At 40.6% G+C, this 15,723-nt stretch overlaps 1 protein-coding gene across 6 annotated transcripts in view; it reads left to right on the top strand.

Annotated features, from left to right (window-relative positions):
- MAGI2 (membrane associated guanylate kinase, WW and PDZ domain containing 2) overlaps nucleotides 1-15,723 on the top strand; it is a 1,066,131-nt gene that overhangs the window by 621,780 nt on the left and 428,628 nt on the right. For all 6 annotated transcript variants that reach the window (XM_040413058.1, XM_040413064.1, XM_040413057.1 and 3 more), the window contains one exon: nucleotides 10,172-10,291. In XM_040413058.1, the coding sequence (XP_040268992.1) occupies nucleotides 10,172-10,291 (120 nt within the window). The remainder of the gene's footprint in view (nucleotides 1-10,171; nucleotides 10,292-15,723) is intronic.

Below are 15,723 nucleotides of genomic sequence, written 5' to 3'. Positions count from 1 at the left end.
CTTCCTTATAGTTTACCATATAGTGCATGTATTATACACACATGCAGTGTTCAGAGTAAGCCTGACAGGCAGTTAGCTATATAAGACAGCCTAATTCCCTAGTTTACTGAATGGACAGTCTTTTTCAATGACTTCAGACATGTGGTGTGGGGTGAAAAATTCAAGGTCTAGGCCAGACTGTGCTCCTGTGGAATTCTGGAAAGAGGGTATGCAAAGGCGCTCTTAGCAAGCTCTGCCTGTAATGCCACCAGATGTAGGGTAGCTTTCTTATAAGTTATCCAAGTCATGTCTCAAGGCCTCTTTTAAAAGGTCAAACATTTACTTATAGAATATCTACAGTACCTTACCTCTAGTGGAATTAGAAGCAGAGGTTGCTAAGAGCTTCATACTCTTATACAGGGAGTGCAGAATTATTAGGCAAGTTGTATTTTTGAGGATTAATTTTATTATTGAACAACAACCATGTTCTCAATGAACCCAAAAAACTCATTAATATCAAAGCTGAATATTTTTGGAAGTAGTTTTTAGTTTGTTTTTAGTTTTAGCTATTTTAGGGGGATATCTGTGTGTGCAGGTGACTATTACTGTGCATAATTATTAGGCAACTTAACAAAAAACAAATATATACCCATTTCAATTATTTATTTTTACCAGTGAAACCAATATAACATCTCAACATTCACAAATATACATTTCTGACATTCAAAAACAAAACAAAAACAAATCAGTGACCAATATAGCCACCTTTCTTTGCAAGGACACTCAAAAGCCTGCCATCCATGGATTCTGTCAGTGTTTTGATCTGTTCACCATCAACATTGCGTGCAGCAGCAACCACAGCCTCCCAGACACTGTTCAGAGAGGTGTACTGTTTTCCCTCCTTGTAAATCTCACATTTGATGATGGACCACAGGTTCTCAATGGGGTTCAGATCAGGTGAACAAGGAGGCCATGTCATAAGATTTTCTTCTTTTATACCCTTTCTTGCCAGCCACGCTGTGGAGTACTTGGACACGTGTGATGGAGCATTGTCCTGCATGAAAATCATGTTTTTCTTGAAGGATGCAGACTTCTTCCTGTACCACTGCTTGAAGAAGGTGTCTTCCAGAAACTGGCAGTAGGACTGGGAGTTGAGCTTGACTCCATCCTCAACCCGAAAAGGCCCCACAAGCTCATCTTTGATGATACCAGCCCAAACCAGTACTCCACCTCCACCTTGCTGGCGTCTGAGTCGGACTGGAGCTCTCTGCCCTTTACCAATCCAGCCACGGGCCCATCCATCTGGCCCATCAAGACTCACTCTCATTTCATCAGTCCATAAAACCTTAGAAAAATCAGTCTTGAGATATTTCTTGGCCCAGTCTTGACGTTTCAGCTGTTGTGTGTCTTGTTCAGTGGTGGTTGTCTTTCAGCCTTTCTTACCTTGGCCATGTCTCTGAGTATTGCACACCTTGTGCTTTTGGGCACTCCAGTGATGTTGCAGCTCTGAAATATGGCCAAACTGGTGGCAAGTGGCATCTTGGCAGCTGCACGCTTGACTTTTCTCAGTTCATGGGCAGTTATTTTGCGCCTTGGTTTTTCCACACGCTTCTTGCGACCCTGTTGACTATTTTGAATGATTTTGATTGTTCGATGATCACGCTTCAGAAGCTTTGCAATTTTAAGAGTGCTGCATCCCTCTGCAAGATATCTCACTATTTTTGACTTTTCTGAGCCTGTCAAGTCCTTCTTTTGACCCATTTTGCCAAAGGAAAGGATAGAGAAACGTGACTTGTCACTCCACAGAACACATTTCCACTGCTTCAGGGTCCAGTGGTGGTTTACGTTATACCATACCATAGTACTATGGGGGTCACTTACAAACACATTTACACCATTTTTTGGCATATATCTGTCGCAGATTGTGGCGCAAAGGTTTTCCTTTCTCACGACAGATCTTAAAAAAAGGCTGTGTGATGTGGGCGAGGAAGGGGGCGGGCGGGCCGGCAGGTCCGTCTCAGTTATTATTTTCCACGTCTGTTAGGCATAGAAAATGGTCTAAATCTATACCAGCAAGGGAGCTGGTGTAGATTTAGACAGGCTGTGGATATGCCAAAGTTATGTAGAGGCATAAGTTCCGCATATCCACCGCCAGATAAAGGGGTATTAAGACTGGCGTCTTAAACACTGTTCTTAATAAATGACCCCCTATGTGCCCCAGCACTCTGTGATCCCACTTTGGATGGTCTGCCACTTCATAGCTAAGTTGCTGTGGTTCCTAAACACTTCTACTTTGCAATAATACCACTCACGGTTGATAGTGGAATAACTAGGAGGGAAGAAATATCATGAACTGACTTGTTGCAGCGATGGTATCCTATGACAATACCACACTGGAACTAAGTGAGTTCTTTAGAATGACCGATTCTTTCATATATGTTTGTAATGGCAGACTGCATGGCTAGGTGCTGGATTTTATACACCTGTAGCAATGGGATTGAATGAAATATCAGAATTTAATGATTAAGAGGCACAGTATGCCCCAATACTTTTGTCTGTATAGTGTATTTTTATACGCCCCAGTGTTGTAATTTTGTTCCGCTTAGAGTAGTGTATGCAATGCACATTAAGTGTCTGTAGGCGAGCTTTAGCAATAACTACTGGAAGCAAAAAAATGTGTAGGATGTTAATCAACAACAGCAAATGGAGCTGTAGAGAGAACATCTATTACACCCTGAGAGAACTATGAAAAAGCAGGCTAAATTGTATGGATAATAAGCAGAGCCATATTTAATCCACTACCCTTTGCAAGAGTATGTTGGTTGCCAGCAGTGTCGGACTGGGGTGCCTAGGGCCCACCAGTGGAACTTATTCTAGGGGCCCACCCTACAGCTAGCAAAAATAAATATTACTTGCTCATTTTTCGGGCTCATGCACCTGAATATTTGCAGTTTAGCACAATACAGTGTGCAAAACAGAACAGTATTGTGCACTGCTCTATATCAAATTGTTTCTCCTTAAGCATCTCATTGTAAGGTCCCTTTACACAGGGCGACCGAGTAGGAGATTGTTGGGAAGGAAGCGTTCCTTCCCGACAATTGCCTTTTCTTTAACGGAGGAGAACGCTGTATTTACATGCAGTGATCTCCATTGTATGGGGGGCAGTGAACACTACTGTCAATGTTCTTCCCCATACTGACTAGTTTTTTGCCGGCAGCAGATCGTGATTACACAGCACAATTTACTTCCAGTAAATGATCATTTTTATGTGCGCACAAACGATCAAATTACAGTACCCAATGAATGAGCATTTTGTTCGTTTATCAGGTAATCAGCCTACACTACATCCACAGTGAACTACACTGTGACAATATGTCTATTTATTTATTTTTACGTAATAAAGCATTTTTTTAAAATCATGTTTCCATTTCTGAAAGCCATATATTTTTTATTTTTCTGCCAATGATCTTGTGTATGGGCTCCTTTTTTGTAGGAAGAGTTGACATATTTATTGTTGCATTTTTTGGGTGCATATGATTTTTTGATCGTTCAATATTACACTTTTTTGGGGCAAGGGGACCTAAAAATTGCATTATATTTTTTTTATGGCATTCACCTGAGGGGATAGGTCATGTCATATTTTTATAGAGAAGGTCGTTACAGACGCAGCAATACTTAATATGTCTATTTTTTTTTCATTTCTATTAAAGGGATTCTCATCTCAGACAATGGAGGCATATTGCTAGGATATGCCCACATTGTCTCATTGGTGTGGGTCACAGAGCTGGGACCCGCACCTACAGTTGCAAGAAAAAGTATGTGAACCCTTTGTGATGATATGGATTTCTGCACAAATTGGTCATAAAATGTGATCTGATCTTCATCTAAGTCACAACAATAGACAATCACAGTCTGCTTAAACTAATAACACACAAAGAATTAAATGTTACCATGTTTTTATTGAACACACCATGTAAACGTTCACAGTGCAGGTGGAAAAAGTATGTGAACCCTTGGATTTAATAACTGGTTGAACCTCCTTTGTCAGCAATAACTTCAACCAAACGTTTCCTGTTGTTGCAGATCAGACGTGCACAACGGTCAGGAGTAATTCTTGACCATTCCTCTGTACAGAACTGTTTCAGTTCATCAATATTCTTGGGATGTCTGGTGTGAATCGCTTTCTTGAGGTCATGCCACAGCATCTCAATCGGTTTGAGGTCAGGACTCTGACTGGGCCACTCCAGAAGGTGTATTTTCTTCTGTTTTCTTCTGTTTTGATAAACTTGGGAATTCATTTTTCCTTTGATAAAAGCAATCTGTCCAGGCCCTGACGCAGCAAAGCAGCCCCAAACCATGATGCCCCCACCACCATACTTCACAGTTGGGATGAGGTTTTGATGTTGGTGTGCTGTGCCTCTTTTCTCCACACACAGTGTTGTGTGTTTCTTCCAAACAACTCAACGTTGGTTTCATCTGTCCACAGAATATTTTGCCAGTACTGCTGTGGAACATCCAGGTGCTCTTGTCCAAACTGTAAACGTGCATCAATGTTTTTTTTGGACAGCAGTGGCTTCCTCTGTGGTATCCTCCCATGAAATCCATTCTTGATTAGTGTTTTACGTATCGTAGATTCGCTAACAGGGATGTTAGCATATGCCAGAGACTTTTGTAAGTCTTTAGCTGACACTCTAGGATTCTTCTTCACCTCATTTTGCAGTCTGCGCTGTGCTCTTGCAGTCATCTTTAAAGGACGGCCACTCCTAGGGAGAGTAGCAGCAGTGCTGAACTTTCTCCATTTATAGACAATTTGTCTTACCGTGGACTGATGAACAGCAAGGCTTTTGGAGATACTTTTATAATCCTTTCCAGCTTTATGCAAGTCAACAAATCTTAATCGTAGGTCTTCTGAGAGCTCTTTTGTGCGAGGCATCATTCACATCAGGCAATGCTTCTTGTGAAAAGCAAACCCAGAACTGGTGTGTGTTTTTTATAGGGCAGGGCAGCTGTAACCAACACCTATAATCTCATCTCATTGATTGGACTCCAGTTGGCTGACACCTCACTCCAATTAGCTCTTGGAGATGTCATTAGTCTATGGGGTTCACATACTTTTTCCACCTGCACTGTGAATGTTTACATGGTGTGTTCAATAAAAACATGGTAACATTTAATTCTTTGTGTGTTATTAGTTTAAGCAGACTGTGATTGTCTATTGTTGTGACTTAGATGAAGATCAGATCACATTTTATGACCAATTTGTGCAGAAATCCATATCATTCCAAAGGGTTCACATACTTTTTCTTGCAACTGTATATTGACAACGGGGCCCTGAAAGTGGTGGAGGGCACGCTGCGCATACGCAGCCGCCCTCCATTTATTTTCTATGGGGCCGCCACAAATAGCCGTGCGCTGGCTCGGCTATTTCCATCGTGCCCATAGAAGTGAATGGGAGCGGTGGCTGGTCATGAGCAGTGCGCTCCCATTCACTTCTATGGGGAGACTTCTTGGTGGTGACCAGACCAGAGTCCTCCAGCCACCACCTTGCAGGGCTCCATTACTGATATAGGTGGGACCCACATGTATAAGACAAGTCATATGCCCCCATTGTCTGAAATAAGACAATCCCTTTAAGTTTTACACAGTGAAAAATATATTTTTGTGTTACCATTTTCTGAAGGCCATATTTTTTTACATTTTTTGGGTGACTTATTTAGGAGCTTGTTTTTTGCAGGATGAGGTGACAGTTTGATTGGTACCATTTTGGAGTACATACGATTTTTAGATTGCTTGGCATTAGACTTTGTTTTGGCACTGTTTTTATTTAGTTTTTTTATGGCATTCACCTGAGGGGATAGATTGTGTCATATTTTTATAGAGCAGGTCGTTACAGATGCAGAGATACCTAATATATGTCTGTTTTTCTTTTTTTCTGTTGTTTATAATTTTATATGACTTTATTATAGGACAGCTGCGTTTTTTTTTTTAACTTGAAACCTAGGTATCCTACAGGTTAATACTGTTAAAAAAATATATATACTGTATTTTTTTACATTTACGTCTACGGAGCTGTAGCGAGGACTAATTTTTTGAGGGGCCGATCTGTACTATATTAATACCGTATGTTGCAGTGTGTATGACTATTTTAGCAATGTTTTTTCAAATTTTTGTAGCATGCAATCATAATTGTGATATAAAATGACTGCATGTTACCGGAAAACTAGAACTCCCAGCAGGTCCTGAAGGTTTGCACCTCACAGGGCATGCTAGGCGTTGTAATTTCCAGAAGGGAATGCAGTAAAATGTGAAGTTATATTTCTATTAAACTATAGATTTACCTATATTTTATACTGTCTGTGAAGGTTCTCATTTATCCAGGTCATGGTATATCTGTAAAGAATAAATCAAGGCAACTGGACTTACTGTAGATTTCTTGAAAACGTTTCACTCGTTCTTCCAACGAGCTTTCTCAATTCTGAGTGACTGTACAAGAATTCTCTGGGAATAAATATGTAACTGAATCAACATCTGGTAATTATACCCAGCATGGGGTCAGAGGTCATTATACCCAGCATGGGGTCAAAGGTGTTGATCCCGTTATCCTAATTGGAGTCAGTAGGTGATAATGACCTCCCAGAAAAAGGTGTCAAGAAGTATATTTTATACTGTCTTGGGTGACTAGCGGCAGCCTGTGATGTCACAGGCAGATTCTGTTTCATGGGAGACACAGCAGCACCACCAGCATGTCTGCACACACAGGAGCACAGTAAAGTCCGCCGCAGCACTCTGCAGACTCTGGAATATGGGCGGGCGGCAGGGCTCTCTGAGGACGCAGCATGTGTGCAGCGCAGGGAGTGGGAAGGAAGCGCAGGCACCACACCACATGTATCAAGAGGCGGGTCCTGACGCCCACTGAAAGACGGCGGTGCCAGCCGCCAGAATCACTGCAGGGCAAGTTAAGTGGCGAGATGATCAAGATCATCTCGCCACCTTCTGTATGTCTGTGTAGCTCTGCTCTTCCTATTGAAGCGGCAGACAGTGACGCTTGCCAGCAGAAAGCTGGGGCTGCCTGCCGCTGCTGATTAATATGTAGACTGTAACTAGGCAGGGGCCCACCGAGGATTTCCCCAGCTCCCCGGTGGGCCAGTCCGAGCCTGGTTGCCAGGGTATGTTTTATTCAATAACACTTTTTGTTAGATTTTCTTTCAGATTGATGGCTGCAATATTCCCTTTACTTACAATACTAGAGCTTCACAAGCAGCTAGATTTGTTCAGGTCTGGGCATGCTTTATTAATGATGACAGCTACTTGGCCACATTCTATATTGAATGCCACCACTGTAAAATCTACATCACCTTCAGCCATACAGTGGCCATACAACAGATTCCAGCAAGTGCAGTAACATGAGGTTTTATTAACCTTAACTTTAGTACTAAAGTATATAAGTACACTGGGGCAGATTTACTAATCCTGAGTAATATTTAGACAGTGTAAACCACCATGATACATTTGGCAAATTTTTAGACTGTCTAATTCATCACAGTGGCTCACGCTCATGCACATTGTTGCAATTTAAAGGGGTTGTCCATCCTTATTGTCCAGATAGGTCATCAATATCTGATGGTGGGGGTCCAACACCCAGCAACCCTGCAGATCAGCTGTTTGACGAAGAGGTGGTGCTCCATGCGAGCGCTGCTTCCTGGCCTTCACACTACAGCTCGTCTCCTGTGGAGCGGTGGCATATTGTAATTACAAGCACTCGCTCCATACACTTGAATAGAGCAAGTACTTGTATTACACTGAACTTTTGAAACTAAGTGCAGTTTAATGAAGAGGAAGCAGCACTCGCGTGGAGCGCTACGTCCTCTTCAAACAGCTGATTTGCGGGGGCGTCGGGTGCCGGACCCCACCAATCAGATATTGACGACCTGTCCTGATGACAGGTCAGGAATATTAAGGGTTGGACAACCCCTTTAAGCCTCGCTCCTTTCTCTAAACTCGCATTGCTGAGTGGAGTGACTTGTGCAGGGTCATCAGCCCAAGCACATTTACTCCGATTTTCTGGAGAGAATAATAACTGAAATCTACACCAGCTGCTTTGGTGTAGATTTCATTCTAGGCGCATCCTCTGGTGGGCGCAGGGGATATCAAGACCATTCTTGAAAGATCTCCACCAAAATGTCTAAAACACGGCTACAGAACTGCCCAATACTCAATCCTGCACTTACAATGAACTGAAAATCCCTGTAGAATGATGCAGAATATGCTATATGGAGGATAATTAAATGCATATCTCAATGGTCTCCTAAAATCTAAACACATATAAGCAAGGAACATATGGTGAAAAACTGAGCAATGAATAACTGAGGGAACTGAGAATGCCTGTGTCATGCATCTACCCCCAGACACACTCTGGGCATAACATAGTATATCAGATTTGCCAAAGATCTTCCTTTAAATCAAACCTTTTGGCCCTCCTGACTCGTCTGTTTTAGTAAATAGTATACTTATATTCCTAATGAAATAACAATGCTAGAGGATTTTTTCTTAAAACATTGCCCTCTGCTGATCCTCTGTTATTAATCCAGCAAATATATGCCTAAATAGACAACAGGGTGCTACCTACCATTCCACTTGTCTTTAGGGTGCGCCCCTATACACAGTGATATTGTCCAGTCAGTGCCATGTAAACCATGTACAGAAAGTAGGAATAACAGAGGAGGGGCAATATGCAGAGTTCTTTGAAAAGACGTTTTATTTTATGGAAGATGCAAATAATTTGTTAAGAAAACATGGCAGGGGAGCTGACAGATCCTGTAGATAAATAACAAGAATGAGATGCAGTAGCATGCTGCTAGAAACGTGTTATTAGAACCTCATGAATAAAAAGTAGTAAACCATTTTGTATATTTCTCCTATTATGTGTCATTGATGCCCACAGTCTACAGTATATAGTGAACCCATGTGAAAATGTATGCCTTCTTGTTCAATTTAGTCTTCTTTTATCATGCTACACCAAGCAGACAGAATTGTCTTCAAAGGATGCAAGTGTCCCTTCTTCTTCCGGTAGCTTGGTCTGTTTGATCCTTTTGTATATTTCTTTATCATAGAAATAATGATTGTGCAGCCAAGATAGATGTTTTCTATTATATATATATATATATATATATATATATATATATATATATATATATATATATATAAATATATATCATAAATTTTTATTATTGGGAATTTGCTTTTACTTTAGGGAAAGTTTTCTAAAATGGGTGTGACATGCCACCAATCAGGCAGATGTTCTAAGGCTGGTCTCAAAAATAAAGGGTTGCTTGAAGGGTAACTCCCACCTCTTCAAATGATGGCATATCGCTGGGATATGCAATCAAATTATGATCGTTGGGGGTTTGACCTCTGGTTCCTAAAAATGAACCGGTCTTTGAGCTATTTCAGTGTTGAAGTTCCTTTCTTCATTGCCGTGCACAGAGACACTCCCAGTCATCTGGCTGTGCAGGGAACTGCAGCCTTCCCCATTAACTTGAAAGTAGACATTGAAGGGAATGGGAGAAGGGCTGCAGTTACTGTACCAGCTTCATTGCCTGCACAATGGACAGAGCTTTGTAATTATGGCACAGACTTTCAGTGCTGGAGCTACTGGCAGAACAGCTAATCGTCAGGGTGTCGGAGGTTGCTGATCCCTGCCATAGAGAAGGATTAAAGTGGCAGTACACATACTTGACTGCTGCTCCATTAATTCCAGAGAATCGGGGCCCTATTTCTTGGGATCAATAGAAGTCCCAGTGGATAGACCCCCACCAATAAGATGCTTACAAACCCATGAAGTATAGATTACTACTGGTTTATGATACAGACAAAAAAAATAAAAATAAACTAGTTTCTATAAATAAATAAAAATTTCTAAGATCCCATGCTACCCCTTGTAGTCATTACAGTGCTATTAATTGTCAAATGTGGTGGTGACCAGAGATTAGTTGCTGCGATTATTTGGAATGATAGAACACTGGAAAACACTTTGCCGTGTAGTAATGACACCATGAAACAGCAGGGGTTACCAATGGCTAAATACTTCTTTGGTTATAGTTATTTTTTCATATTATGTGTGTTTCTTTTACTGCATTTTTATCAGTTTTCTTTCTCTTTTGTTAATGTGAAATTGCTTGCTTTATTCTTTAAGGCACCACAAGACAGCCTAAAGAAGGAGAGGTTCCAGGTGTGGACTACAACTTCATTTCTGTGGAAGCGTTTATGGAATTAGAGAAAAGTGGAGCCTTATTGGAGAGCGGTACTTATGAGGGTAAGTTTGGAAACCAATATACATTTTTAAGAAGTGACTAAACACAGTACCGTGGTCCTCTCTATAAATGCTAGTGTAGCAACTAATGAGACTCCATCTGTCATTTTGCCATTGCCAGTCTGTAAATTAACACAGTCATCTGATTGCATCACTTTATTTGCACCTAGAGATGAGCTAATTAATCAGAATACTGTAGTTAAAACTTTTCAAAAAGATTCGGATTTCAGCAAATCTGAAACGCTTGGGATTCATGGAGCACGCATTGCTTAAACTAGCTGCTACCATTTTACAGATCAAAAGACTGAGATGAAGGATCACAGGACCTTGGGCGGGTTTCCTGATATTGGCTTTCAGGTAGCCATAGCACAGTCAATCATAAGGGACTATAGGTGTCAGTCACTGATGACTCAGTGGATATGTTTTAGCTGCTATAAACATCCCAACCAGGAAATTCTGCTGCTTTGTGGGGATATACAGTACAGACCAAAAGTTTGGACACACCTTTTCATTCAAAGAGTTTTCTTTATTTTCATGACTATGAAGGCATCAAAACTATGAATTAACACATGTGGAATTATATACATAACAAACAAGTGTGAAACAACTGAAAATATGTCATATTCTAGGTTCTTCAAAGTAGCCGCCTTTTGCTTTGATTACTGCTTTGCACACTCTTGGCATTCTCTTGATGAGCTTCAAGTTTCAGTTGTTTCACACTTGTTTGTTATGTATATAATTCCACATGTGTTAATTCATAGTTTTGATGCCTTCAGTGTGAATCTACAATTTTCATAGTCATTAAAATAAAGAAAACTCTTTGAATAAGAAGGTGTGTCCAAACTTTTGGTCTGTACTGTACATAGGAGATTAGTGTCCGTGTGAATTTTTTTCAAAAAAGTTCAAAAATAATGTACATGTATGTGATCAGCATTAAAGGGGTTTCCTGGGATTTTAATATTGATGATCTATCCTATATTCAAGTATACAGGAACGAACCATCCCATAGAAGTGAATGTGATAGCTTGTAATTACACCTGCACACCACGACGGCAAGCAGGTAAACAAACAAGGGAAGGCTGCGCTCGAACGAGGCCTTCCCTTCAACTAGCTGATCAGCGGGGATGCTGGATGTCAGACACCCACTGATCTGATTTTAATAACTTATCCTGAGGATAGGTCATCAATATTAAAATCCAGGAAAAACACTTTAAAGGGTTGCGAAGAGCAACCTCACATGCTCAGCTCACTCCATACATAGCTGGTGCCAGCTATAGAATGCAGCTTGCACCCAGCCGCAATTACCACAGTTTAACCCCTCAGATGCCACTGTCAATAACAAACATGGCAACTGTGGGTTTAGGCAGAGCGAGGGGGCTTCCTCTGCCTTGCAATCAGAGGCCCCACAGCTAAATTGAATGGTTCCGATTGGCTGCCATGACAGCCTGGGGGCTTGTGGGGGTTACCAGGCCTGTCATAGATAACTGCATGAAAAGCTGTGTCTAAGGGCTCTTGCACACGACCGTATGCCCTCCGAGACATACGGTCCGTGAGCTGGCCATATGTCCCGGAGCGGCATACATCGTACGCACGGGAGTGCACAGCATCATAGGTTACTATGATGCTGTGCGCATCGGGCCGCCCGCCAGACTATTGTCCCGCACTCATATGATATTATGAGTGCGGAACAATAGCCCCGCGGGCGGCCCGATGCGCTCAGCATCATAGTAACCTATGATGCTGTGCGCTCCGGTGCGCTCCCGTGCGTACGATGTATGCCGCTCCGGGACATATGGCCAGCTCACGGACCGTATGTCTCGGAGGGCATACGGTCCTGTGCATGAGCCCTAAGGCACAGCTTGGCAGGCATGGTTTCAGAATCCCGGAAACAGCTATGGGAGTCTCCTGATCTGTTGACCCATAGACTTCATAAAATCACATGTTCAAGTCCCCTAAGGGGTCAAAAAGTTAATGAGAAAAAAGTCCTCATTTCCCAATTTTACATATAAAATAAATAAGTAATAAAAAAATGAACAAAATATGTATTGCTGCATCCCAAAATGCCTGAACTATTAAAATATAGAATATTTTTCCAGTGTGGGGAATGCTGTAGATGGAAAAAAAAAATATCAACAATTTGCAATTTTTTTGTCAAATAATCCCCACAAAAAATTGTATAAAAGTGATCTAAAAGTCATACATATCTCAAAAATGGTACCAATAAAAACTACAGCTCACCCCACAAAAAACAAACCTTATATAGCTCTATAGATGGAAAAGTTAGTGCTGTCAGAAAATGGTGATGCAAATAATTTTTATTTTTCAAAGATTTTTATTTAAAAAAAATATAAATCTTTGAAAAATAAAAAAGTAGTAAATAAAAAAGTAGTAAAACAAAATTAATTTGGGATTAAGGTTATAGAACTGACCAGCAGCATAAGGAAGTCACTTCATTAATAGTGCACAGTGAACACCATAATAATAAAACCTAAAAAACCATAGCCAGATAGTGTCCCACAGAAAATGTATGGCTATGTGAAGGAAAAATGTAAAAAGTTATGGCTCTTGGATGTGGGGAAGAAAACTCAAAAACGCAAAAAAGAAAATGGACCCAGTCTTTAGGGGGTTAAATCCTGAGCCTGGTAGAGTACCACTGCCTGCTGATATTAAGTGCCGGTCTTCTGTTCCATATTGTAAGTGGGCTTTTCATACCCTGGACGCGTGCACCACGACTCTGCCAGAGGAGTGCCGACTGCTTTCCCCCTTTTGCCTGCTGATACAGGCATCACAGACATGAGGTCACTCATATTACCAGCTCCTTAAAAAGGGGTAATGTTTTCATGGCTTTTCTTTAAAAAACAACTGCTTGTTCACTTTCTAGGATGATGGAAGTCGTGGATAATATGTTTAGATATTCTTTAACATGTTTTTAAAAATCAAACTACCGTATATTTTTGCCTATCTAACAGAGAAATTTTATATTTAATTGTGGGACAACACCATTTGGGATCAATAGTACAACATATGTGATGACATTACCTGCAAAAGAATGCAACTTCAAATTCAGCTCTGTCTGTGGCTAACAGACTGCAGCTCAGTGTATTTGGTTTAGGTGGATGGGCCAGTTAATTTTAAAAATGTGCTAGGACGAGCACTATAATCAGCTTTCCACAAGGCTGGAACAATAGCATTTGCGGCCTCCACAGAGTAAGGCCTCGGACAAACAAACATCTGCATCCTTTTTGCTGTCCGCAAACTGCGGATCTGCAAAACACGGATGCGGGCCATATGCGACCGCACTTCTGTAGAAATGCTTATTCTTGTCCGCCATACATACAAGAATAGGACATGTTCTGTCATGTGCTGTTTGTGTCTTTTGCGGCCCCTTAGAAATAAATCTCCGCATCTGATCCGCAAAAAATGCTGATCGGATGTGGACCGAAAATACAGTTGTGTGCATGGGGCCTAATGCTGCACATGGCTTGAGTAACTAGCGTGTGTGCAGTGCCATACACACTGTTATATGTGTACATATGTACACGTATATACATTCACACATACCATGTGTACACACTACTATTGTACTTGACAGTCATAGGATTGACTAGATGGCACAGTAATTGTACCAAATATTTAGCCATGTGTTCCACACCGGTTTACAACTTCTGGAGGGTTTTCATTCGCTGACAGGAAGCAGAGATCTTAAAATTATAACAAAACTATTTTTATATTTCGATAAAACTGGAAACATCCTCTACTAAGGATTCTGAAAATTCAACTAAATGAACATTATGCTGATTAATGCAGAACTATTATACTACACTTCTGTTATGATGTAGCTTATCCTCCTAAAGTATTGATGGCTTAGTTTTAATGACCAAATAGCAATAGCAAACATGTGAAGTGTAAATTAATAATGTGTAATACTAACCTTACAGAAAAAAAAGCTACTGCTACAGAAAGTGTTTGTAAAGACGCTACATAGTCAATTGTGATACCAAGAAATGTACTAATCAATGAGACGACATAAAGCCTGTGATCTGCTTCAGAACAAGAGACTAGAGTAGGACGGAGTCTCATAAATCCATCATTATGTATGGATCTGCTCTGCTGTGCTCAGCAAGTTACTTTAAAAGCCTTGAAGCTTCATTTGAGAAGGTATTATTTATGTTACCAGAGTACGTGATGGACATAAATCATCTGTATACAAGATTTACTGTCTTTGCTACTTGTAATAAACATTTGCCAACAAGCATTTGATCTGGTTTAAAACAGCATCTAGAAGAGAAAGAAAGGAGGACATTTGTATGTACATCGTACAAAACATGAGCTTTGTCATCATGTTTTTATTACTTTATAATGAAAATCCAGTAGGTATTAAGCAGAACACAAATATAGTATAGGCTAAAAATAATAAAAGCAACTTGTCTACTCTGTTGACCAGTAATTTTCTTATCAACTGTTACCGTTTGATATTTTTCAATGCCGAATAATAATATACTGTACTAAAACATCATTATTAGTGAGGCTAGTTTTGTGTTTTGTGAATCTAAATTTTGCATTTGACTGTTCTGTTCTAGTAAGTGCATCTTTTTGAAGACAAATGACTCACAATTAGAGATGAGCAAATCGATTGTGAATTAAACAAATTATTTTAGAATTTCTCAAAAATTTGTCTTCCAAGTGAAGCCAAAGTTTTTGAGATTTGATTTGTACGAAGGGTTCAAAATGGCATCCACCATTTTACATATCACAGTACAGTAGTGGGCAGGGAAGATGATGACAGAGGATCACATTACACGGGCAGGGCCTTCTATGGAGGGCTTGCCCATAATGCCTTGCAGTCAGCTTCAGCTAATTAGGAAGAAAGATATAGACATGAATAGTGTTGTGCGAATTGAAGCATCCGAACTAGAATTCGATCCGAAGTTTAGGAAAAATTCCATTAACCACAAATCTGAATTTCTTCGCTCTTCATGGTAACAAAACAATTTTTCCTAAAATGGTGGCTGAAAATGAAAAATTATTATATTCGCCTCATCCACTTGATCGTGGATTGAAGAAAACCTACCAAAGGACCTTCGGCGAGCGTGAAGACGTCATTACTGATGATGTCACCACGCTCAGCCAACGTGATCATGTGGTGATGTCTGCACACCAGCCGCAGGTGCTTTGGAGGGCTTTTTTCAATGAAGTCAGGAGCAGATGACCTCTCCGCAATCAAGTGGATGAGGTGAGTATAATTTTTTTTTTAACCCCAGATTAACCCTCTGAGCACCTGAATGTGAGTCTCAGATCAGCGTTGAATGTGGCATCTGAGGGGTAAAATAACATGATCGCCGTTCCCCATCATTTTACCCACTCCATACAATGAAAAACAATTCTAGACAAAGTAATTAGAGACTAATCAAATTTCTTGACGAAGTTCAGAGAAG

The sequence above is a fragment of the Bufo bufo genome, chromosome 1, assembly GCF_905171765.1.
Source record: "Bufo bufo chromosome 1, aBufBuf1.1, whole genome shotgun sequence".
Lineage (NCBI taxonomy): Eukaryota > Metazoa > Chordata > Amphibia > Anura > Bufonidae > Bufo > Bufo bufo.
The sequence above is the reverse complement of the archived record's forward strand: the minus strand, read 5'-3'. Positions and strand labels throughout refer to the sequence as shown.